The sequence below is a fragment of the Motacilla alba genome, chromosome 1 (genome assembly GCF_015832195.1).
Source record: "Motacilla alba alba isolate MOTALB_02 chromosome 1, Motacilla_alba_V1.0_pri, whole genome shotgun sequence".
In the NCBI taxonomy this organism is placed as follows: Eukaryota; Metazoa; Chordata; class Aves; order Passeriformes; family Motacillidae; genus Motacilla; species Motacilla alba.
The window spans coordinates 62,365,505-62,390,201 of record NC_052016.1 but is presented as its reverse complement, the minus strand read 5'-3'; the positions used below and the strand labels follow the sequence as shown (position 1 = coordinate 62,390,201).

Here is a 24,697-nt window from a genome sequence, read left to right as displayed (position 1 = left end):
TGGGTGCCATTCAGCTCAGAGTACTCTGTGTAATTCTGCGTAATGTTTCTGCACTCTGAAGCTTTGCAGAGGTTGCAAAGCAATGTCAGGAAACATTCAAAGCAACAAAAATTACCTGGTGTCTGCTATAAATCAAGGATACCACCACTGCCCAGCTTGCAGCTAAACTGATTATAAAGGGAAGCATATGCCCAACAAATGTGTGGCTCCTGTGCAACAAATTTTCCCCATCTTAACAAGGAAATCAGTTCCCTAATTTGAGTATAGGTCTGCTTTTTGTCTGCGCTGCGCAAATACGCCCCAAAGACAAGTTGTGTTTTGAACAACTGTGGAAGCACAAGCTGTCCACAACCACAGAAGAAGAGGAATGTGGAGAGAGGGAGAGTTTCCCCCTCTCCTGCAGCAGCTGAGCACAGCATAGGGAACATTCTCTTGTTCAAGGGTTTCAATTCTGCCAAGTCAGGCAGCATTCCCAGCCCTGGACTTCATTTGAGGCTTGTAGGCATTACCTCCTTACAGACTTCAACAAACCTCAGCAGAGCATGCTGGACTGACCTAGACAAGTCGTGTCTGTGTCAGGGAATCATCTCATCCACCTGCCCACAGCATTCTGCTCCTCCAGAGCAAGCCTGTGAGATAAGGCAGCTGAGACAAGGGAAGCTGCTCCCACAGAGTGCCAGGCCAATTTTCTGGCCTTTGGGAAGTTACCACAAAGATGCAGAAGGGGCAGACTCAGAACAAAGAAATGTTTGCTCCTTCCCATGCTGCCTGCTGTGAAGGAAGATGTCTCCTGCAGAGCCTGGGAACTAGAACGAAGAAGGAAGGATGGACATGGCTGAAAATAGCCTTGGTTGAGACAAGCTGGAGAAAGGCAAAGAAAAATATGGAAAAGCAGCAGGAGTTGGTCCCATGTGGTCCCCCCTATCACACATATGGGATCCACCCAGATTCATTTCTTCCCCATAAATACTTTCCTCCTTATGTATTTTCCCTTCACTGACTGATTTGATCTTCAGTCCATTTTACAGCTGTTGGTGAGAAATTACAGCTCATCGGGAGCTTGTAATAGCCAGAGTCCTCACTTTCCTTTGGTTTCCTTCTTCTCAGACACCTCTTGCTTTGTGAAGTGCAGTGTGTGTGAGGAGTAATATGCCTCTATGTGGAAATGTCAAATGTATTACATTTTAGTCTGGGCTCTAGGAATAATGCATTTATTTCTAAATAAAGAAACAAAATTGATTCCTTGCCTCCTTGTTAACCAAATATGGGACAAGGCTGTCAAAGGAAACACATGCCAATAAGAAAAAATTGACAGGTAATTTCTGTTACATAAAGGGAGAAATATCCAAGTTGGACCATTTGGCAGCACACATCACTGCATTACAACTGATGGTCGTCAGGAAAGACAACCTTAGAAGAAACTGCCTCTGTGAGCTTGCAGACTGGAAGAGCAAAAAGGAGGCTGCTTTTGTGCTGGGCAGTCTTTGGGATATCTACACAACAGAACATTTAAAACCGAGCTTTATTGCACAAATGACAGGGAGCAAAATCCCACAGCTGTATTCAGGGAAGCTGGACCATGGGGGTCACAGTTTGGGTCACAGTTTGGGTCACAGACCCACAAGGCAGGGTGGTGTGGAGTGACCAGGACCTCACACTCATGTTGAAGTCAGTGGAGCAAACTTAAAGGGGGCACTGAGCTACAAAGGATCCTGATAGTGCTTGGTGCCATTTGGGAGCAACCCTGGTGCAGCCAAAGGACGTTAACTCACCACCCCACGAAACACCTCTGCTGTGCCTCAGTGGCTGTTGTTTACCAGAAGGTATCAGCAGGAGAGTGACTCTGAGTATCTGTAGGTAACTGCAGAAGCAATCGCTTCCAGGCTGGCTGCACAAACCTGGCCCTGCTTGGAGGAAGGAAGAAAGAGGCATCACTGGCTGCTTTCAGTGACCAGTGAGGAAAAAGCTGCTCATAAAAAAAGTCTCAGCGGTGCCATGCACCACCAACACGGCAGGACACTGCACTCCCCGTCACAAAGCAGGGACTGGGGACCACAATGTCTACAGCAGGAGACAGGCAGAGAATTCACAAAACCATTTTTTTTGCCTCCATGACATACAGCTGGCAGATGCTGCCTTCACTGTTGTCAAACTGACTTTTACATGATTCCTAATCTTGCTGGCTTTTTTCAAAGCAGTGGAAAAGGCAGCGAGTGATAAAGACAGAGCTCTTGGAGGGGCTCCTGCTCAGGCAGGTTTCCCTGCTCAGCAGCGCAGCCATCACAAATCACGGTCCCTTTCCACTGCGTGTACTTCAGCACACTGCTTTGTAAAGCAAGCACATCCCTCCCAAGGTAATTTCTACTAGTGGTGTTAAGAGATAAAAAGAGCACCTTGTTGTATTTGCATGATACCAACAAATACCACATATTTCCTACATGAACTGATGGGCCTAGCTGTTACAGATGCTTAACAACTCACAGATAAAACTTTCTAAGAGGAGAGGGTTTGTTTTTAAATCCAGAAGGCAAAACAAAGGTCAAAGTAGAACTCCTAGAGATTAATAAAGATCCAAACCCCCTAGAATAAGCACTGTAAGTTCTTCTTACTAGTCTTTAAACAGATTAACAGCTTCACTGTTTATCATTATACTCCAGCTAGAATTTTGAGGTAGGTGTGAAGTCATCTACCTAAAGAGAGTTGATGGTAGTGCAGGAAACCTGGATCCAGGATCTAAAACCTGCAGTGCATGGGTGCAGAAAAATACTGCAAAGTTGGTAACTGCAATGCAGAAATAAGTTTTCTCAGTAAATCAACCGCAAAAGAGATGGTGATGGGGAATGAGATTTTCAGTCCACCGATATCATGAAGATAAGGGTGTAAAAATGTACTAACAGTGGCACAAGAAGCACCACGAAAGCCAAGCAAAACATCTCAGTAAATTTAAACAGTGAGCACTGTTGCTATACCAAATGGCTATTAAATTATTGCAAAGGATAAAATCCTGAAAGTCATCAGTCAGGATGATCACACAGCTTCATAGCTGTGTATCAGAAAGTACCTGCACAAATGGGAACATACCAGAGGGATGAGAACACAAGGGGTATGACAACTTCCAAAGGGCATTGTGGCAGAGAGAGCTTTTGCTTTCTCCCATCTGTCAGATCAAAACACAACATATCAGCAATGAGAGCCTTCTGGGACACTTCAAATGGGACATCCAAGCAAACTGGTCTGCTAAGTAAAGAAAAAAAGGGGTGAGAGGAAAAGAGTGTTAAGCAATCGATCACTTGCATAAATTGGGTTTGTAATACACAAGTGCAGGAGCAAACTGCAGCTGTTGAGAGAAGCAGTAGGTTTTTTCAGCAGGTCTCTTTCAAGGAGAAAAGGCCCATCCAGAAATTCTTGTCAATCTGTAAATCATAAAAATTGAAGCTCAGAGGGCAGCATGCTGGTTAACTGGAAAGGCTGAATTGTCCTGAATTGTATATAAAAGAACAGCAAGACTAAGACCCCCACTTTTCCTCATTACTACCATCCTCTTCTCCACCGTAATCTTGCTAAAACAAGCCCACTTAGTCCCTGGGCAGGGATGATTTCTGCAGTGGGGTTGGTGCCATTTTCCTTTCAACAAATTTTGGGGAATGGCATGATTTCTCTTGGTTCTGGAGAGAATGAGTACCCTCTTCATGCTCCACAGAGATGCTGTTGTCTGCTGCCCTCTAGCTTTTACCTGCAGCTTTTGGTGGAAGGCAAACAGAAGCAGCAAATCCTTTAGTCCCAATCCAGCCAGTGGGAGCTTTCAAATTCAAGATGATAATTAGATTAAAAGCCATTGTAAGATGGGACCTTTCTTTCTTTCTTTCTTTCTTTCTTTCTTTCTTTCTTTCTTTCTTTCTTTCTTTCTTTCTTTCTTTCTTTCTTTCTTTCTTTCTTTCTTTCTTTGTCTTTCTTTCTGTCTTTCTTTCTTTCTTTCTTTCTTTCTTTCTTTTTCTTTCTTTCTTTCTCTATCTATCTATCTATCTATCTATCTATCTATCTATCTGTCTATTCTATCTGTCATCTGTCATGTTGCCTCCCCTCTTATGAAGACACCTCCACCACAAAGAGGTGACTGCAAGTTACAGATGAATGTTGCTGTAAATTTGATTTCCACTGACTTCAGGCTTACTGACCCTCGAACAGCCCTCCTCCATGCCCAGCTCTGAACAGAAGCCCTAGAGCACACAAATCAAGTACCGTGTCTGAATCAGCAAGCTATTTGTGAAAAAAGACGTTTCTCTAACACAGGGAGGGGAAAAAAGACACTTCAAGATGTAACAGAGCAGAGAGACTTCTTGCAAGTCTTGGTTTGGTTTTGGGATACCGGGAGAAAAACGTACTGAAAGGTGTTACCCTTTTGCTTGATGCAGTCTATTTTAACACAGAATTCAGCAATGGTCGGGTCACATTTGAGAGACTGGTATGTGAAAATGCACAAATAATTTTTGTAGCCTTTCATAAAGAGGGTGTCTAGAAGGGAATTTTTCCAAACATAAGATTCATCTGGGATAGTCATGCAATGCATGGATAGCAAATAAATTAATTTTAGGCCATACAGGCAACAAAAGGATCCTTAGAAAGAAACTACTTATAACCTAATTCATTCTCTCATCCAGTTTTTAGGCTTCAATTGACTTGATTTGAGACTCAAAAAATTCTGTATTGCTTTAGGTCAGGAATTCCTGACCTAAATCCTCAGGAATTGTTTTATTAATTTTTAGTCCTTCTAATCCTTAGATGGTGTAAGACTTCTGAAACCCTTCAAGATGGGATTTTTTTTGTCACTGACTCAGAATAATTATTTGTGGTTTTATACATGACAGCAGTTTACGGACATACCTCCAAAATGTATCCACAGAGAAGCTTTTACATACCCTGATATATAGAAAAAAAATGGTAGGGACATTAAACACCATCCCAGAGGCTCTGATCAAAGAGCCTAGAGGTCACAAACAGATGCCTTGGTTTATACAGATGCCCAGCAGAGCTTTTTAATGAAGGCTGATCCCTCTAGACACCTCTGGTGAAAGATGAATAATGTGTCAGAGCACGGCCCCCAGGTCCCTCATAGCTCCAGAAAGTACAGCAGAGTAGCAGAGGCTCTGCTCTTTGCTCCAGCTGCACCATTCGCAGCTGAGCCGCCTGGCGCAGAAAATAACTTCCTGGGATCCCATTCAAGCAAGAGTTGGACTTGATCCTGGTGGATCCCTTCCAGCTTAGAATATTCTGAGAGTGTAATTCTGTGGTTCTGTTAGAGAGTGCCCGAAGGAGAGCTGCGAATGCGGTGACGGGCCCTGAGGGGAAGCCGCGAGAGGAGCGGCTGAGGGCGCTGGGTGCGTTCAGCCCGGAGGAGGCTGAGGGGAGCCCGCACCGCAGGCACAGCTTCCTCGTGAGGGGGCCAGGCGCTGATCTCTTCCCTGCGGTGACCGGTGACAGCACCCGAGGGAATGGCCTGAAGCTGGGTCAGGGGAGCTTTAGGTTGGATATCAGGAAAAGGTTCTTCACCCACACGGTGGCTGGGCACTGGAACCCGAGGGAGCTCGAGAGGCGTTTGGACAGTGCTCTCGGGTGCATGGTGTCACTCTTGGGGGTGGCCCTGTGCCGAGCCAGAAGCTGACTGGTTGATCCTTGCGGGTCGCTTCCAACGCGGCTCACGCCGCGTCCCCGTTACCGTCCCGCTACGGAGCGCGGCTCCCGCTGGGAGCCACCGCCCCGCCCCTCCGAGCCCCGCCCCCCGCGCCGTTAGCGCTTTCCATTGGTCGAGGCGCCCGCCCGTCAGCGGCCGTTGCCGTGCGACCGGCCCCGCCCCGGGAGGCGGCCATGGGGGCGGTGCCGCCCTGGGGGAGGTGCGGGGCCGGCGGCACCGGGGGCTCCGGCGCGGCTCCGGCGCCCGCACCCATGCACGGCGCGGAGGAGGCGGCGGCGGCGCCGCGGGTGAAAGCGGCCAGCACGCAAACCGACAGCATGGCCGGTGAGCCGGGCTGCGGGGGTGGCAGGGAGGGCGGGCCGGGGCCTGGCCCGCCGTGAGGGAACCGCGGCGCTGACGGCGGGCCGGGCCGGGCCGGGCCGGGCGGCTGTGAGGGAGGTGTGCGCTGACCGGCCCCTCGCGGGTCTCGCCTCACCCAGCGGGTCCTTCCAGGGGCCGCCTGGTCTGTCCTCTGTTCAGGGGACACTTTCCGCCTCATCCCGGGGCTGTTCAGGGAGCCCGCGCCTTCCCCCTCTGCCGGTGATGCTTCACCGAGTGCTCCTGACCGTCACAGATAGTGCAATAAAGTGTGTATATACATAAACATACATCTATCTACATATGTATATATATATGCGTATATGTAAGTGTGTGTATATATAAATATCTATGTACTTATAGGTACCTATACTTTCATATATAAATATATAAATATATATATATATATATACACATAAAAACAGGTATCATATCTGTAGTACATAAGTATATAGATACTTTATATATAGAGAGTGTGTGTGTATACATATATGCTATATATATATATACGCTATATATATACATATATACATATATGCTATACATATATACATGCATATTTGCTATATATATATATACAGTGTTTGTATGTATTAATAAAGTATATATACACTTGTATATATACATAAAGTGTATATACACTTCTGTGTGTAGTATCTTCAAGCATATATCTATGAATTTAAAAAAATATATATACCTATCTCCTCCGTCCTTCCTCACGGCTTCTTGACAACACCCTTCTCCATGAGGGCCTTTTGCTAACATAAGCTTGTATTTTGCTCTTCCCTTCCACCCCGTTACAGCGATTTCTTGCCCTATACCAGGTATATTTAATGTGCATACCATGCAATGTGCAGGAAAATGCTCATCTTCTGAGGGGTGTTCAAACTAATCCCACAGCAGGCCCATGGTATGGGTTTGGTAGAGAGCAACTTTCTCACAGGGCTGGGGGTGCCCAGGAGAAACAGATGCTGGTATATTCCACAGATCCCACTGCTGTGTCCCAAGGGAGTGGTGTGTGCATATAGACGTTATGTATATATGGTTCTCAGACTGGGCACCATGGCAGGGCAGCCAGCTCTCCTGGGTGGGTATATGAGTTTTGTTTCATCCCAGTTTTGTGGAAATCCTGCTTCCAAGCAAGCAAAATTTATTAAGTCTGAAAATGGCTCTTAGTTCCCTTTTCCCAGGCAGCAGAGTGATGTCACTGGTAGCTTCCTCCTTGGTGTCAAGCACTTGTTAGAAGCCTTTCAGACTTTGGACTAGGAACTCCGGTGTTATAGGCAGAACATAATCATGGATCTGAGCCATGTCCGGGTAGGCTGTGCCCTGCTCCTGTTTGCTTCCAGGTGCAGCAGGGTTTTTGGCACCAGCCTCCACACACACTTTCCCTGGAGCATGGCTCGCCTCACTGAAGCAAGATCCATAACTAGGAGGAATAAAATCATACCTTTGTGTGAAGTGGGCCTGATGCACCTGGAAAGAGCACTCCTTTTATATATGGCTTTGCTCTCAGTAGCAAAGCCTGATTCCTTTGCTTCCTTGACTTCCCCAGTCTTCTACAGTTGCTTTTAATTCTGTAAGGCATCTTCTGCCTTTTTCCCAGTCCATTTTAACCAGACTTCTCTTCACCCTGTTGAACCTAAAGGAGTGTTTAACTACCTAAGTGAGTGAAGGTGCAAACACACAGATATGATAACTGTAACTAAGGTCTTTCCTTCTTCATAAAATTTTCCTGCTTCTCATTATAAATTCATGTCAGGATGTTCTGTGTTCTTCAGTTTGTTTCCCGTGCGTTTGACAAGTCACATTTGGGCTAGGTGCAAGAAAACAAAGAATAATTTAAACTTTTTTGTGGTGCATGCAGTTTTAAGTCTACTCTGTGTGCCACATTGTAGGCCATTTTAGAAAACGCAAAGGGGTGTGTGTGTGTGCACTGGTAAAAATTGCACTGTTGGTTTTAACTTGCCACATGGGAACTGTACATGTGTGTGCTATGACAGGAGTAAACAGGGGCTGTAATGAGAATGAACTCAAGTGCCCATTTAACAAAACAGATTCTGCTTCTTTAGATGTGGCTTGTAGACTTACAAGGCTTGCTTTTAGTACAGGTGACAGCAGATCTTGGCGTGTGCTGCATGCCGTGTACGTTTCTAGCGCACGTATCTGACTGTGCTAACCAGGTGCCCCTTGCAGTGCTTGTGCCAAGTGGGGTAGCAGAGCTGGGCAGCCTAAGGAACTGTGGACAAAGTGGCATCAGATAGTGCTGCTGACAAGCCTATATTTACTTTCCCAAACCACACTTATATGTGAAAAAAGCTGCTAAAATACCATCTGAAAATGATGTTTCAGTCAAGTATTGCATATGTTTATCTGTTGTCCTAATTGTTTGGGTTCACAGACATGCTGTTAAACTAACCCTCTCCCTCAGCTAGGTAATCTTAGTATCTGATTATATCTCTTCCAAGTTGCTAGACCTACTTAAAGAATGTTTTTGTCTATTCTGTTCCATTCTTGCCACTGCCATTACCTCCTTTGCCAAAACTGTAACATTTGTGGGAAAAGATAGAAATAATACTGTTGTCAGACAGCCCGTGTGAGACCTGCAGAGGAATATCTGTTCATTACAGCTCTCTGTAAGTGCCCCTGAAATGGGGACTGGAGATTTTTCTTCATATCTTAATTTTGCATTAATGATCTTAATTGTCTATATTTTTTAATATCTTCTGGAACAGTGCAAGCTTTACTGAGTGGCACAGTGCTTCCTCCTTTTTCCTTTGTGGGGCACTCAGTAATGCTGGGTTGTGCTGGCCCTCACAGGACAACTTCTAGATTTTGAATAGAAGCACAGCACAAGGTGGTGCTCTGAGAAGGGATTTTTGCATTTGGATATTTTGTCAGAAGTGACAGCCTGAGCAAAAGGTTTAAATTTTTGTAAAAAACCTAGCCAAAATCGAAGCAGACTGTAAGAATCCAGAAGCAGGATCTCCAGAACTGATGTCACTGGAAGGTTTCACAATGGCTCGTCCACTCTTGCTGCAGGCATCAGTGTAAGATCATGATGTGTGTGCCTGGATATTTTTGCCCTCTTCTGTAGTGACCCTGAAGCTGAATTAGAAGCTGTCTCAGATTTCTCTAAGCATCTGTGACTCATTTGAGCACATTAAGTTGTACAGGGTCTGATGATCTGATCTGTGATTTCTGCTCTACACTTCTGAGTCGAGCTAACTCACTGAATTTCAGTGAAAGTTTCACCAGTTCCTCTTGTTGTGCAAATCTGATCTCTGCATCTAGATGTGAGCATCCTGAGTTGGCAGTGACTGCCCTGAAAAGGATAGTGTGCCTGTAGCTGCTGAAAGAGCAGAACCAGCTTCTGTAGCAGCTGTGGTATAAAAGACTAGAAAAATAATTTTCAGCAATATGGAGTTTCTTTATAAATACTCTCTAATAAATATTTCTCTTTTTTTCTTCAAATCAGGTCAAATGCCAAGACTTTCTAAGGTCAATCTTTTCACTTTATTAAGTCTCTGGATGGAGCTGTTTCCCTCGGCTGAGCAGCAGAAAAAATCCCAGGTAAAATGTCTGTGCTTATTGTTAATTGGTCTTTCAGAAGAGCTACTTCAGTGAATTTAGCCCAACTGCTCTTTAGATGACACATAGTCCAGATGCAAAACAAACCAAAAACAACCCAACCAAATGTAATAAACTTTTTTCAAATATTCCTTAGAAGTAGAAAAAAATCCAGTAGTGGGAGAAAAATAGCAAAATGGCTAAATAGCTTGCTCTTTCTGAAAAACCTTTGAAAGGCAAGATACATATCCCAAGAGGTGAAGCAAGCACTAAAAAACGGCAGGTGTTTTAAAGAGCACGACAAAGGAGGTGTGGTATGTACTCTGTGTGTCAAGTCAATGTGATTATTGGTGTAGAGAGACTTTTAGAGTCACAATGTTCATGAGCGTAGATGAGCAGTTCTTTTATACAGTGGAGATGCACACAAGTACTTGAAATGTTTGCTGGTCAAGAACTTGTAGGTAACTACTTTAGTGACAAGGAAAAGAAGCTGCCCTTGAGAGTGGGTCTTCTGAACTGTAACCAGTTACTCTTCAAAGTCAAGAGGCATTTTCAGGCTGACCTGGAACAGGATGTTTTCTGTTGTGATTAGAGTTGTTACCAGGATCTTTAAATGATAATTGCATTGTGCAGAGCATACCCATGTGCTAAGATCCATAGCACATGTATCAGCCAGGGCAAGAAAAGATAGGAAAATAATCTGAGTGACAATTAGGCCTAATTTTCAGAGCTGGGTATGTGCCAGGCTAGATCTGAAGGAAGGGTAGATGAGCAGCACCTACAGCCTTCAAAAGCAGTTTGAAATTTAGTAATTCAGTTAGAAATGGCACTTGGCTTGTATGTAGGGCTTTAGTGAAGTCTCATTTCTGTAACCACAAATCAATTGAATAATTTACAGATCTAAGGCAACAGTGTTCAGTAGCAGCTGGATTGCATAAAGAGATCTGTTTCACCAGCTTCATCAAACTAGTTTGTATCCATTTTTTTCACTTTTTTCACAATACATGGGAATCCAGATGTAATAGCTCTTGTCTCTGGTATGCAGACTTCTTCCCTGAAAGATTCTTTAGAACGAGGATTCATTACATAAATGAAGAGACAGAAATAAAGCTAGAGAAGCTATTGGCTCCCAGGATGGTCAGGCTTAAGACAGAAGTTAAATTCATGAGCATTTCCAGATGCTGGCTGATTCGGAGAAGATTTCAGCTATAATTGACCGAATTTTCTATGCTGCTTCTGGATTTTGTTCCAGCAAAAAAATGACCAGAAAAAATCAGGAATTTGTGACAAGTCCCTCTTTGGAGTTTGACAGAGACACAGCACCCTGATATTAACAGGCACATGAGAAAACAAAACAAGAAGTAAAAACACTTAGGAAAGTGCAGATTGTTTAATGATTCATTTGTACTGAAGAGCTCTGTGCTCTACTGCTGGTTACTGTTATCCAAGGAAGAGGTATAACATCTTTATGGAATCAATGTTGAAAAAAAGTAAAATAATAATAATGCCTTTTTCTGTAGGTGAAGAAGAGTGGTCTGGTTGTGGTGAAAAATATGAAGATTATTGGTCTTCATTGCTCCAGTACAGACTTGCATGCTGGCCAGATTGCACTCATTAAACACGGATCAAGACTTAAAAATTGTGATCTTTATTTTTCCAGAAAACCATGTTCAACTTGTTTAAAAATGATTGTAAATGGTAAGCAGTGACTGTAGTAGAGCAGGAGTAAATGCTACACTTGTGATTGAAAACAGAAAGCCTGTTTTCTCTTTGGACTGTCCCAGTTGTGAATGCCAATCCCTAATTTGTGTAGTTTGCATTGATGTTTTCCATAAAGAAGAAATGAATGTACATTTCCTAGAGCTGATGGTCAAGAAACTGGGGTTTGCTGCCAAGACCCTGCTTCTCTGTAATGTACAACCATTATTTGTGGTGGTGCTTGTCTCTTGGCTGGGATGCACTGCTGAAGTTCTGACTGTCCTTTTGCACTCTGCCAGAGCAACCCTAAGCCTGATGACAGGACCTAGATGGATGTATTTTTCCTTGCTTTCCCTTTGCTTGTCACTGACACCAGGGAAGAGTGGGTTTTTATGCAGAAATTACAGGGAGTACTTAAGGGTTTCCTTTCCCCATGAGATAGGAAGACAAACCAGATCATTCACTTCCAGAAATGGGATCTGCTGGTACAGCCCTTCTGCAAATATTGATTTTTAATCTCAGCAGCAATGTCTATCAGTGCTAACTATTTTTGTGTGTTGCTAATCTATCTGTTGGATGTAAGATGCAAACTTAGGCAGTCACAAAGATCTGAGAACTTGGGTAACTCAAATTTTTATCTGTAGTCTGATTATCAAGTAACCCTTGATACTTTTATATACCAGCATTTTTGTTGTCTAGACCCCCCTTAGGCAGGACTTGGGGCCTTAAAGAAGTAAAACCAGGGTTAGACAATAGTGTGTTGAATATGAGCTTTATGTTCCACTGCACTTGCATGGTTCCTTCTGCTGCATTATCTTCTCTTCCAGCCGGGGTGAACAGGATTTCTTACTGGCCTGCAGATCCTGAAATCAGCTTGCAGAACGAGGTATCCAATCCAACGAGCACTGAGGATGCAAAGCTGGATGCCAAAGCAGTGGAAAGACTGAAGTCAAACAGCCGTGCTCGTGTGTGTGTGTTGCTTCAGCCTTTGGTGTGCTACATGGTGCAGTTTATTGAAGAAACTTCCGCCAAGTTTGATTTTATTCAGAAAATAGCAAAATTACAGCCTGACTATAACACTGACTTTTATACTGCGTGTAGGCAAGAGAGAATAAAGGAGTATGAAAGTTTATTTCTAATTTCAAACGAGGAAATCCACAAGCAAATATTGATGACAATAGGACTGGAGAACCTCTGTGAAAATCCATACTTCAGCAACCTTAGACAGAATATGAAAGATCTTGTCTTGGTCTTGGCATCAGTGGCTGCCAGCGTGCCTGTCTTTGGATGCTTTGGGTTTTACAGGAGCGGATGCCAACGAACAAATGAAGCAGACGATCAGTGTTTGCCCCAGGACGTGGCAAGGCACTGTATGGTACAAGCCAGGCTACTTGCCTATCGGACAGGTGAGTCATTACCGGAGTGCAGGAATGACGGGGTCTCATCAGTAGAGCAAGTTCCTAATTTCAGTCTTATTCTTTCAAATGCTTCCTTGAGCAAGCTGCTCAATGCCATTCCTACACATGTGAAATAATAGTAAAGACTCCACAGGGGCACACAGTATTGTGTGTGAAAGCGTTCCATGAGGAAATCAGTGCGGGTGTTTCACATACAGTGCTGGCAAACCCTGCCCTGCCAATGTGTCCAAATCCCAACTGAAAATAGAACAGAATGACATTTAAATTCTTCAGGCTGCTCTGAGGCTCTTTTTACGGAAGTCTCACAAGATGCTTCTGTTATCAAATAAATGTCAATATTTCAAGCAGATTATGTACACTTCAGAAAAAAGCAGTGAAATAATATCCTTCAGTAGGACATTAAGTACTGTTATATTAAGTCTCCTAGTCCTAATGTTGTTAGTGGAAGTGCTTATATGTCTGGTGGGGGTTTTCTTTGCACAGATGCTGGAGTTTTATGTCCAGGCTTCTGAGGTAGAAAGATAGTTATTGATTCTCTCTTGATAGAGAGCTGTTAGCTGCTTTATTCTCTGGCTACCAATGCAGGAAAGTGGTAAGTTCTTCCAGAGAACAGAAAACTTAAAACTTGATGGTACTCCATTGAGATGTTTTTCTACTCTAGATATGATAGTTGCTTTTTTTAAACCATTGTAAACAAACAAATAGTACATGTACAAAGCTTAAACCAAAACTAATCCCCCAGCACACCCATCCAAACCCAACCTATTCAGTCAGGTACCCTCAGCAAATTTGGCCTCCAAAAATTGCGGAAATGACATTTTTTAGATGTAATTCAGAAGTTTCATGGAACCAGTTACGAGTTCTTTGTACAGCTTTTGTTATACAGAACAAGATGGAGTGACCAAGCTTGAGTACTCACTCTTGGGGCAGCAGAATTCAGGTTTAGCTGTAGTATTCAGCCTAGACTCAGGTCTGGGGTTTGAGCCAACTTTTATTGCACTGTAATGAAATTAAAATAAATAGCAGCTCACACACATATTTAGGCACTATTATATAGGTGGATATAAAGGGAGCAAGAACATAGGATGTTTTCTGTGCTGGTTTAATCAGTCATTATCATCTCTTCATCAGTGTCTAATAAATATGCAGAATATAGATGAAGACAGCTTTGATAAAGTACATCTTTGGCAGGAAAGACCCTCTCTGAGTTATTGCGTATGGTAGTGATACTAAGGATGATGGAAATGATTAATGGAAACAGTGTGTTCTGCAATATTAATCAATGGAAGCCTGAAATGTTTTTCTCCTTGATATGCTCGAGATTCTCATCAGTAGCTACTGGGGAGGATTTTCAAGTGCCATAAAAACCATCCAAGTCACGTAAGGAAAGCTCTGTACCAGTTTTCCTATGGTGGTGATAGACTACACCCCCAAAATCCAATTGTTAATATTTTGTCTCTGAATTTGGTATAAAATAGGATTAATTTTTATACGACTTCAGATCACAGAAGCGTAAATGTAAAGAATAGCAGAAATTAAGTCATTAAATTAAGTAGTAAACAAGAAGGTTTCTATTAGTTAGCTGTCTCACATTAGTGAACCCATCCACACATATTCTTGGCACGCATTTTCTTATCTATGTGTTGATTGCTTCATTTCATTTGTGAACAAATGTACACAGCAAAATCTTAGAATGACTGCCTTGCAGTAAGAGCACACACGGCTTTTACAGTAGACTCATATGATTTACAAGCTTTTAATCTTTCTGTGTTTCTTTCTTCCTGGTCACAAAGCAATAAGAAATGTTATTCCTTACTCTAGGATGTCATATGTTAATATATAGGTAACTCAGAAGTGCTTTATTTGTTATTTACTCCTAAAATGTTATGTATTTTAGAGGATCATAAAACGGGAGTTGGAGCTATTATTTGGGCAGAGGAAAAATCAGTAAGTATTGAAAAAGTTACTTTTTCTTGCACTCACAATTCATACACTGGATTTGCACATGTTACTTTCCTTTAAGTTTATACACTTCTGTTTTTCATACACACACAGCTTTAGTAACTAAGTTAATGACTGATTCATTATTATGCTTTAAGATGAAGGAGAAGTATAAATTATTTTAGTAACTACAGCAGTGTCTCTGCCTGGATTTTCAGTGCACCTGCTTCCCCAGTCATTGTCAGTTATTCCAGGTATCCTGGCTATAAGGTGTTGCCACAGCTGCTGATCAGGCAGCATGTACCCTGCACAGCCCTTCTTTGCAGCTCTTTGCAGGAGAGGTCTCAGTGCAATTATAGCCTGACAGTCTCCTGAGGGTATTTGTTCCAGTTAAATGCTGTATGGGCTTTAGCACATTCCTTTTTAGATCAAAGCTGTATTTTTCTATGAATATTGTTACAGTGCTTTTTCCCATCCAAACAGAAAGTTTTTGTTCTTTGTTTCTCTGCTTATGCATATTACCAATCCCAGGAGCCTCGTTCTTCATGCAGCTGCAACATACTCTTAATTTGTTTGTAACAGTTCAGTCATCAGCTGCTTATGGCTATTTTGTTTCTTTTTCTTATTTCCATCGCCAATTGCCTCTTCTCAGCCCACTGGTCACTGAGTCTGTTAAAAGACAGGCAAAACACCATCTCTGGCTCATCAGGGATGAACTCCGGCTGTATTTTATCGTGTACATTGTTAAGGACTAAATCCTTCAGACTTCTTGTCCCTGCTGTCAGTACTACTTGCCAAAAGGAAAGCCTCAAAAGCCTGGTACAGGTAACAGAGGTGTTACACTTTACCCGTGCAGCTCCTACAGGGCTCAGTGGAAAAGCTTCATGCAGGCACGGAGCAGCTGGCAAGAGCTGAGCTGTCTGATCATGCAAAAGTATACATTCCATTGTACTTTCACTTACAACTCAGTTAAAATACCATCCAAATTCGATGCTTTGTTTATTGTTGCAGAAAGGCTGTGATGGAACAGGAGCAATGTATTTTGTAGGCTGTGGTTACAACGCCTTTCCTGTTGGATCTGAATATGCTGATTTTCCACACATGGATGATAAGCAAAAAGATCGGGAAATCAGAAAGTTCAGATACATTATCCATGCAGAGCAGAACGCCCTGACATTCAGGTAATGGGTTTATTTTTTCCACAGAGAAGAATGAGGTGGTTTGGAAACAATTCCCTGATAAATGCATGTTGTGGTTTAAGCCCAGTGGGGAAGATACACACCAGGCAGCATCTTGCTCATCCCCCTGCCCCAGTGGAATGGGGAGAAGAATCAAAAGTAAAACTTGTAGGTTGAGACAAGAACAGTTTAATAATTGAAATAAATTAAAATTTATTAATAATAGTATATAATAATAAAAATAAAACCCAAGGTAAAAACAAGTAATGTACAATACAGTTGCTCACCAGCCACTGATCAATGCCCTACCCTATCACCAAACTCTGATCAATGTCCCTTCTAGGTAACTCCCCCAGTTGATATACTGGGAGTGACACTCTCTCTCATGGAATATCCTTTGGTCCAGTTTGGGTCTCCGTTCCTGCTTCTTGTGCAGCTCCTCACTGCCAGAATATGAATCAAAGCACTTGATTCAGAGTAAGCATTACTTAGCAACAACTAAAACATCAATCTGTTCTTAACATTATTCTCATACTAAATCCAAAGGACAGCACTGCACCAGCTGCTGAGAAGAAATTAACTGTATTCCAGCCCAAACTAGGACAATGTATGAAATCCCTGTGATGAACTGTGGGTTGCAATCACAGTCTTTTTTTATGCCTGTGATATTGGCACAGTCAGCTCCTGGGGTTTCTTGAGATTTCTTGTATGAACTTGGGTTTTAAAGGATATGGCTTCTTCAGTTATCCTTCAGATACAAGCCACTGGCTCTGATTCTTGCTAGACCATGCTATAACCAAAAATGAGGAAGTGTGGCAGTTGGTGAAGCTTCCAACAATAATAGGTGTGGTGACATGGGATGAGTGTTGTTCACAGATAGTGATACCAAACCAGATTCCATTGTGTACTTGTGCACTTGATCAGGAATAAGTTGCTTCTGAGAGTAAATAACACTTCTTTGCTTGCTTTTTGAGGTATCAAATTTCTAACAATTGAAAACTACCAAGATACCAACTCTGAAATTCTGTTTTCTGACTGCTTGTAGGTGTCGAGAAATAAAGCCAGATGAGAGAAGCATGATATTTGTAACAAAATGCCCATGTGATGAATGTGTCCCTTTAATTAAAGGAGCTGGTATCAAGCAGATCTATGCAGGAGATGATGATGCTGGAAAAAAGAAAGCAGATATATCTTATATGAAGTTCGGTGAACTTGAGGGTGTAAGCAAATTTACAGTAAGTGTCTAAATGTACTGTGTTCTAAAAACTCGAGGCAGCATTGATGGGAGAGTAGAGTGAGCAGTCATCTGCAGCCAGCTTAGAGGAGCGCTGTGCTGTTTAGTCAGGTGAGTGTAATTGAGAGGTTGCTCTGTCACAGTTCTGGGGAGCAGTGCTGTGCCATGTGCCAGAGGATGGGCCCCAGACCGTCTGTTTTCTCTATCTACATGGGGGATTTCCCTCTAACTCGCCATTGTTGGAGGTGGTCTGTTCACAAGGTAAAGTTCTGTCCAAGCCTCCCCTGTCACAGCATGACAGCCGATTTTGGAGGTCAGTGTGTGATTTTGTTGGCCCTTCCAGCAGCTCCTGAAAGAGCTGTGGTGGGTTTTGAATGTGGCCAAGTGTACCTGCAGTCAGGGCACTCTCCATGACAAACTGCAGCATTGTAGGTGTGAGCAGCTTCAAGGGAGTTATTGTCTGCATGCCTGTAATAGTTATTTGTCCTCAAAGCAACTGTCTTCAAGAGGGAGTCCTTGATTCCCCACCTCACAAGTCATGCCTCTCAGTGAAGGCCTGTAGGGTACATTTTCTGTCTCAGCTCCTTATTCTGTCTTCTGGAATAAGTAAACATTTTCTTCTTCTTTTACCAGTGGCAGTTAAGTCCGTTGCACACTAATGCACTTGAAATCCTTGACCCTACAGCCAGGGAAAGTAAGTATTTTTTCATTAATTCATTTTATGACTGCAATCAGTAAGTGAGATCACATTCTAAACCAACCTGATTCCCTCTGAGATTGTTTTGTCTTAATTAATCTTGATTTCAGTGAGTTAAATTTTGCTGTGAAAAGTTTTCTGAGGTTTTTGAATAGATGAGCTAACTGTTATAGTAATAACTAACTGTAATAGGTGAATTAACTTGTAACAAAATTCTTAGCATTAACACACATTACAAAATCTAGCAATGCTACTGTGAAGGTCAGCAACATGCTGTTTGGTACGTAGATCATTTTAGATTACTTTATCATGTTTTAAATTTTGTTCCAGAAAGACTTTTTAGATTGTGTTCTCATCATTTTTCAAGATAAATTGGACTGGGCTCCTTCGAGTCACAAAATCCTAGTTGACACACACCCCTGTAGCAAGGGAGCTGTCATCTTTTCAAAACAGAGTTCAGATAAGTCTTAGTTTGAAGTCTTTTTGTGCTACAAAAGAGACCCATCAAAGGCATCTACTGTCAGCTACCAATCCTTAAAATGTTACTCATCCAGAGGGGAAAACAACATGGAAAATGGCAGCTAAATAATTGTTGTGCTTCAAGCATGAAGATGCAGTGTAAAGATGCATCGAGTACCATGTTAGGAGCATAAGAAAAATTGAAGGTAGTTTTTGTGGCACACAAATAGCCACGTACTCCGAGCAAACTCCTATCATGGACTGAGAGAGATTAGTGGAGAAGTCGTTTTGTTAGCTACTTCCTTGTGGGCTGGGGGAAGAGGGGGAGGGAAGGGCTCAGAGTAGTGTTTATGGCATTAATGATCACTGAAAAATGTTAGGGCTTGTTTGTCTTTCTCTTTCTTAATGGTTTTTAGACCCAGCTGGAGAAAGATTAATCCTGGGGTACTTTGTTTGACAACTTTCAACAGGGCTCATTTCTCTTAACAGTTTTTTTTAATGTGGTGTGCCTGCATTTTCAATACTGCACTGGTTTAAGTTCCTCTCTTTCCTTGTTGTATTCCTGTTAGCTATGATTATTGCATGTTCCTCTGTAAGGGGAAGAAAATCTCCTCCCCGTTCCCCACCCCCAGTGTTATTCCAGTGTCCCTGTCCATGTTGAGTATTAGGCTATGCTTGCTGTTGTATTAATGCTCCATGCATGTTTTTTTCTTTAGATGGGGTCCAGAAAACAAAATCGCTGGATGACCAGCAGCACCAAAGCAAGAAACTGTGTCTTGGTCATTACTGAATAATTAAGCACTTCCTGCAGTCTTGCTTCGTACTTTTTATAATACACCCTGTTTGCACTTTCAAATAAGGAAGAGTTTTATTTATTGTTTGGAAAGTGAGTTTTAGAATAAGTTTATTTATGATGTCTTAAATGTTCTAGAGCATTACGTGAAAGTCTTTTTAATTTAGAAGCTCCTGGCGAAAAAATGCTGCTTTATTTTCTGTAAAAGTAACTGGGTGGCTGATCATTTTTAACACATTAAAAAAATATACTGAAAGTTCATTGGTAGTAGATCAGAGTAATAATAAAATGGTGTCTTATTTGCTTGTGGTATGGATTGAGGGAATGGATTTATAAGTTCTGGGCTAGAAAATGGCAGAAATAAGCCGTACTTCTTCAAATACAATCGTCAAGGGAATCTTCTAGGAAATGGTAGGTAAATAATCACCAGCAACCATCTCTGTTCTTGAAAGTGGCTTTTGCTTCTCAGTATAATAGACACAAAACCATTGGGATAGCAGTCATTGCTAGCTAAATGGTTTGCGGACAAATCTTGTCTCTCATACACACTTCCTACCGTAGCAGCAGAGCTGTTTAGTTTTGTCATACTTGCCTTGCTGCTCTGTGTGCTTCCTTACATGCAGTCCATCTGAATTAATGAAGACAAAGATTAGCTTTGCTTTTTCTCAGTTTCTGGAGGCAGGCATAAAAGCATTTCGCTGTATGCATCTCACTGGCACCTACATACCTGTGAAGATTGCTAGTGTTGAGGTTTTGATAATCTTCACTGACAGGCTCCTAGGTCTACAGAAGCTAATAAACCAGTGTCCTGATGTTTCTTAGACAGGATGATCTGTACCAGTGGAATAGCCCAAATCTTTTCAGGTGCCCATCTCTTGGTGACTACACTACAAGGGTGACATTGAAACAGCCACTGAAACTGCAGTCTAGTGTTGCTAGTTTTGAAGGGACAAGTAATGCATAATCAGACAAAGAGTTGTACCCAGAATCTTTTGATTCCCATCTGTTTCCTGCTTTGAATCTGACCTCTAACTGTTTGTTTTAGCAGATGTCCCAAGACTTTCTGTTCACTCCTCTGCTGAGCTCTCCAGTGCAAATACCTTAAATCTTTTTCTGTTCTTGCTGGTAGGATACGTAAATAGCCCTTTCCCAGTTCTTTCATGCATCTTGTCTTTGCTGCCCTTCTTAAAGTCCTAGAAGGGGAATCATGTCCTAAGAAGCATCTGTAGGTTCTTTTTGTTTCTTTTAGGTTTTGGGAAAGCTTGGAACTGGATAGCAGGGCTGTGTCTGGATAGTGTACACTGTCCAAATTAGAATAAAAAATGTCCATAGTCCACCCACTGAAACCTTCTTGTTTCCATAATCCATTGGCAATGCTCATCTACTTGAAATAGAAGCAAGGAAGAAAACAGGGTCAGATTTAAGGCCCCTTCACATTTTATAGTGATCAGTTCACTGGTATCAAAATCAGTAAAATCTCTATCTTCATAGGAACAGTTGAAATTGAAAAGTCCCTTAAACATCATAGGTGGCCTGGCTACACAGAGAAGTAAATTATGTCAAATATCACGCACATGAAATAACTACACTGCAGTGAATGCTGCTGCTAGTCTCTGCTTCAGGAGGAGTTAAGATTCTACCTTTACTTTGAATTACTTTTTTTAAAAAGAAGATTTTTTTACAAAACTTTCTGTGAAACTTGTAATCCCTTGTAAGGCTGAAAGCTTTGAAGCCTGGCTTTATTTCTGTCTTACTACGTTTGACAGATTCTTCCAGAGGCTCAGAATTTTCTGTAGGCTCTGATTGTCAGTATAACCCTACCTTAATTTTTACAAAGTAGGGACTTTATCTTGACCAACAGGAGCCATGCAAATAGGGTTCCTTTCTTAGTCTCTGGACTCTGTAAGTGCTGCTCTGCTTGTCTGCTTACCAGGGAGAGACACAGAATACTGGACATCTTCAATGTTTATTTTGCAAATCATCTCTAGGATGTTTGTTTCTTACATAAAAACTGCAAAGTATTTACTCAAGAAATGTAAAAGTTATATATTTTATACATTGTATGAAATTTCCATATGCATTTTGAGACTCATTCATTTCAGAACAATCATTTTAATTGCAGGTATTAACTATCAATAATAATTTGGCCTTCTGACTGAGAATTACAAAAATTCTCTGTTAACTGTCTGCCTTACAGCAAAACATGCTTCCTGCTAATAAATTAATCTGACAGTAAGTACTGAAGTGTATTTTTAAGTGCTTTGGGTTATTAGGAACATTAAAGAGTGCTTTGGAATGTTCACACTCCTTACAGGCCTCCCTCTGCTCTGCCTGAAGAATTTGTCTCAACATGAGACTCTGCCTCCTGCCAGCCCCAGGAAAGGGCTGGGATCCCCTTCCTTGGCCCGTGAGGATTAATTTCCTCTTCCTCGGGAGAATGGGAACTGCATTAGGAAGCACTGCAAGCTGCCTGTACCTCCACAGCCTGTTCCTTGATTCGAGAGGATCAAAGTGGATGAAGCTTTGACCATCCAACAGTAAAATTGGTCCCTGCCTAGCCTCCTGCCTTGCTGCCCTGGATTGCGTGTATGGGCATAGCCAGGGGCCCCAGTTCCCAGTCCCAGCAGAGCAGAGCAGGGTCGTTTGATGGGGTGATGATGATCACGGTGATGGGGGCCGAGGACAGTGCCCGTCCCCAGTGCAGCTGTAGGGCAGCGAGGCTGCAGCATCAAGTGGGTGATGCTGGGGCTCTGGCCCAAAGGGGTTTCACATCCACCCGGTTCCAGCCCAGGCATTTGGCTTGAAGGCCCAATAGCCAGTGGAGTGTATTATGGCTATTCCTACAGTTAGTTTTCCTATTAAGCTGAAAGGAATCCACTTAATGCCCTCCAAGACTGGCTCATGTTGCAGAGCCACATACAGTATGTGGGGACAGATGGAAGATGCCTTTCAGATGTGCTCTTGAACTGAAATGTCATCGTGGATCACAGTGAGCAGTCAGTGGGACACAGCCAGGCTGGCAAAGGGACAGGCTTCCCAGAACCATGTTTAATGTGGGGACCACTCTGAAAAGCTTTGTAGCTTTGTAGTCCTCTAAATAGGTTTTTTGTTTCAGCCATTGTACCTGCAAACCAGACTCCAAATATCCAGCTTTAATTTCTTGGATCCAGTAAGTTACATTGCTTGAAGAATAGGAAAGCGAAGAAGGCAGGTGGTATGTGCTGATTTGAAATAGATCTGGGTTACTGTTGTGTTGGGTTAGTGTGGCAAGGTTTTGGTAGTGGGTGGCTTCTGGAGTTTGTTCTGGTGAGGTGATTCCAGAAGTTTTGCCCATATCTGACAGATCCAATGCCAGCCAGCTCCAGGGTGTATGAAGCTCTGGCCAAGGCCAAGCCCAGCAGCCACGATGATGGTGCTGTGGGATAATAGATTTAAGAAGTGGGGAAAAGCTGCACCATTGCAGCCAGAGAGAGGAGTGGGAATATGTGAGAGGAGCAACTCTGCAGACACCGTGGCCAGTGGAGAAGGAGGGGCAGGAGCTGCTCCAGGCGCGGGAGCAGAGATTCCCCTGCAACCCCTGGTGCAGAGCATGGGGAGGCAGCTGAGCTCCTGAAGCCCAGGGAGCTCCATAGGGGAGCCTGTATCCCCCTAAAACCTATGGAGAACTCCACACTGGAGCAGGTGCATGCCAAAGGAGGCTGTGACCTCGTGGGAAGCCCGTGCTGGAGGGGGCTCCTGGCAGCATCTGTGGGAAGTCAGTGGAGAGAGGAGCCCCTCTGGAGCAGGTTTGCTGGAGGACTTGTGACCCACAGTGGAGCAGTTCATGAAGAACTGCAGCCCGAGGGAAGGGTGCATGTTGAAGTTCATGAAGGATTCTCGCCCGTGGGAGGGACCCCACGGTGGAACAGGGGAAGAGTGTGAGGAGTCCCCTCCCTGAGGACGAAGGAGCGGCAGAGACAAAAGTGTGGTGACCAACCACAGTTCCCATTCCTCTTCCCCGTGCTGCTGCAGGTTAGAAGGTAGAAAATTCAGGAGTGAAGTTGAGCCCAGGAAGAAGAGAGGGGTTCACATCTTGTTCTAAGATGTGTTTATTTCTGATTACCCTGCTCAGATTTGATTTGCAATAAATTAAATTAATTTCCCTAGCGCGGCCGCCCCCGCCAGCCGGCAAAGGAAAGCCGGGAGAGGGCGCTGGTGGCAGGGAAATGCCCGGGGAGGCCGCCAGGGGAGCGGGACCCAGGAGTGCCGGGCTTCACAGGGATGCCGGCGCGCCGGTGCCGCTCAAGAGCCGCTCCAGCTCTCGTCTGCGCATAAAATTTGTATATTATTTACATATATTATATTAGTGCAACAAATGTCTTAGGGCTGGGTGTGTAAAGACAGTGAGGCCACGCTTCTTCCAGTGGATCCCAGTAACAGGAGCAACGGGTACACACGAAGCACAGGGAGTTTCATCTGAATATGAGGATAAAATTCTCTATTGCATGGGTGACAGAGCACCAGAACAGACTGCTCAGATAGGCTGTGGAGTCTGCTTCCCTGGAGACACTCAAAACCCACCTTGGTGCAATCCTCTGCAACCTGTTTCTGCTTTAGCAGAGGGGTTGGACAGAGTGGTCTCCAGAGGTCCCTTCCAACCCCAACCACTCCATGATTCTGTGATTGTGACCGGTACCCAGAGAGTCTTGCTGCTGCAGACAGAAGAAGACAAATATGTGCTGATGGTTATTATAAATGTCAGAACACTCAAGGCAGCTTAAAGCTCATAAATGGGAAGAGGAAAAATCGTGGCTGGCACATCTGCTGTGTAGATAAAGGGCCTTCTTGCTTGATGTGCAGCAGCACAGGCTTCACCATGCTTGGGCTGGGAACAGACATGCAGAGGAAAATGCTGAGCATGGTTTTTTCCCTGGGGTATTTTGCAGTGTGACGTTTATCTTCTGCACCCCAAGTATCAGCTGTTTGTACAGGAAATTTTCCACTTTGATTTCCCGGGAAGCCAGGCTCTGCCTCAGGACTGGGTGGCTTCCTGTAACTACAGGATCATTGTTGGAGGGATGGGGTCTGTTCCAGCTTCACCGTGTTCCTCAGTGGCACAAGACAGGTATACTAAAAACTAAGCCTGACTTTTTCCTATTTCTTTGCCCTCATTGCTCAACTATCTGTACTTTAGCTCCAGTGAGGTCACCTCACTACTTTGCCAGTAAATATTCCACCAGGGCAGCTAAATTTCTAACTTGGAGGAAAAACAAGGGGTTAAAGAAATGTGGGGAAACCATGAAGCATTTGGACAATAACTTCAACAAGAGCCAGGCCTCTGGGACATGTCACACAAATGCCAGCACAGACACATTTCCTCCTCCCCAATGTTATTTCAGAACTACCTGAAAGACGTATGTAAGGTAGTGTGAATGCCAGTGCATTCACCTTCACTTAGTCTTTCATTCCTATTGTGGGGCAAGACAGATTTAGCTAGAGAAAACAAAAGCCAGCAGGAAGCAGAGGAGCTTAACTGCATGGCTAGAAGTGGAATGTATTAGCAGGAGAGCTGGGTCTTTTGTTGGAATGAACATATGTCTCTCCTCCCTCTGCAATGCCTGCTGTCCCCTGGGACATCCTGCTTTCTTGCCTGCTAGTCCCCAGTGTCACTTTCCTTTGAGCCT

At 43.3% G+C, this 24,697-nt stretch overlaps 1 protein-coding gene across 1 annotated transcript; it reads left to right on the top strand.

Moving 5' to 3' along the window:
• The first annotated feature begins 5,855 nt into the window (after positions 1–5,855).
• On the top strand, positions 5,856–21,270 carry CDADC1 (cytidine and dCMP deaminase domain containing 1). Its single transcript, XM_038149675.1, has 9 exons — positions 5,856–6,013; positions 9,525–9,619; positions 11,137–11,314; positions 12,142–12,720; positions 14,630–14,679; positions 15,685–15,854; positions 16,897–17,086; positions 17,719–17,779; positions 18,958–21,270. Exons 1-9 carry the CDS (start codon positions 5,863–5,865, stop codon positions 19,029–19,031), a joined length of 1,548 nt encoding a protein of 515 aa, XP_038005603.1. The 5' UTR covers positions 5,856–5,862; the 3' UTR covers positions 19,032–21,270.
• Positions 21,271–24,697: the final 3,427 nt, after the last annotated feature.

Bases quoted from the DNA above. Each gene is read 5' to 3' on its own strand.
- CDADC1 (XM_038149675.1), top strand. From the start codon at position 5,863: ATGGGGGCGGTGCCGCCCTGGGGGAGGTGCGGGGCCGGCGGCACCGGG. The intron at 11,315-12,141 runs GTAAGCAGTGAC...CTTCTCTTCCAG, and splicing joins TTTAAAAATGATTGTAAATG to CCGGGGTGAACAGGATTTCT. The intron at 17,780-18,957 runs GTAAGTATTTTT...TTTTTTCTTTAG, and splicing joins TGACCCTACAGCCAGGGAAA to ATGGGGTCCAGAAAACAAAA.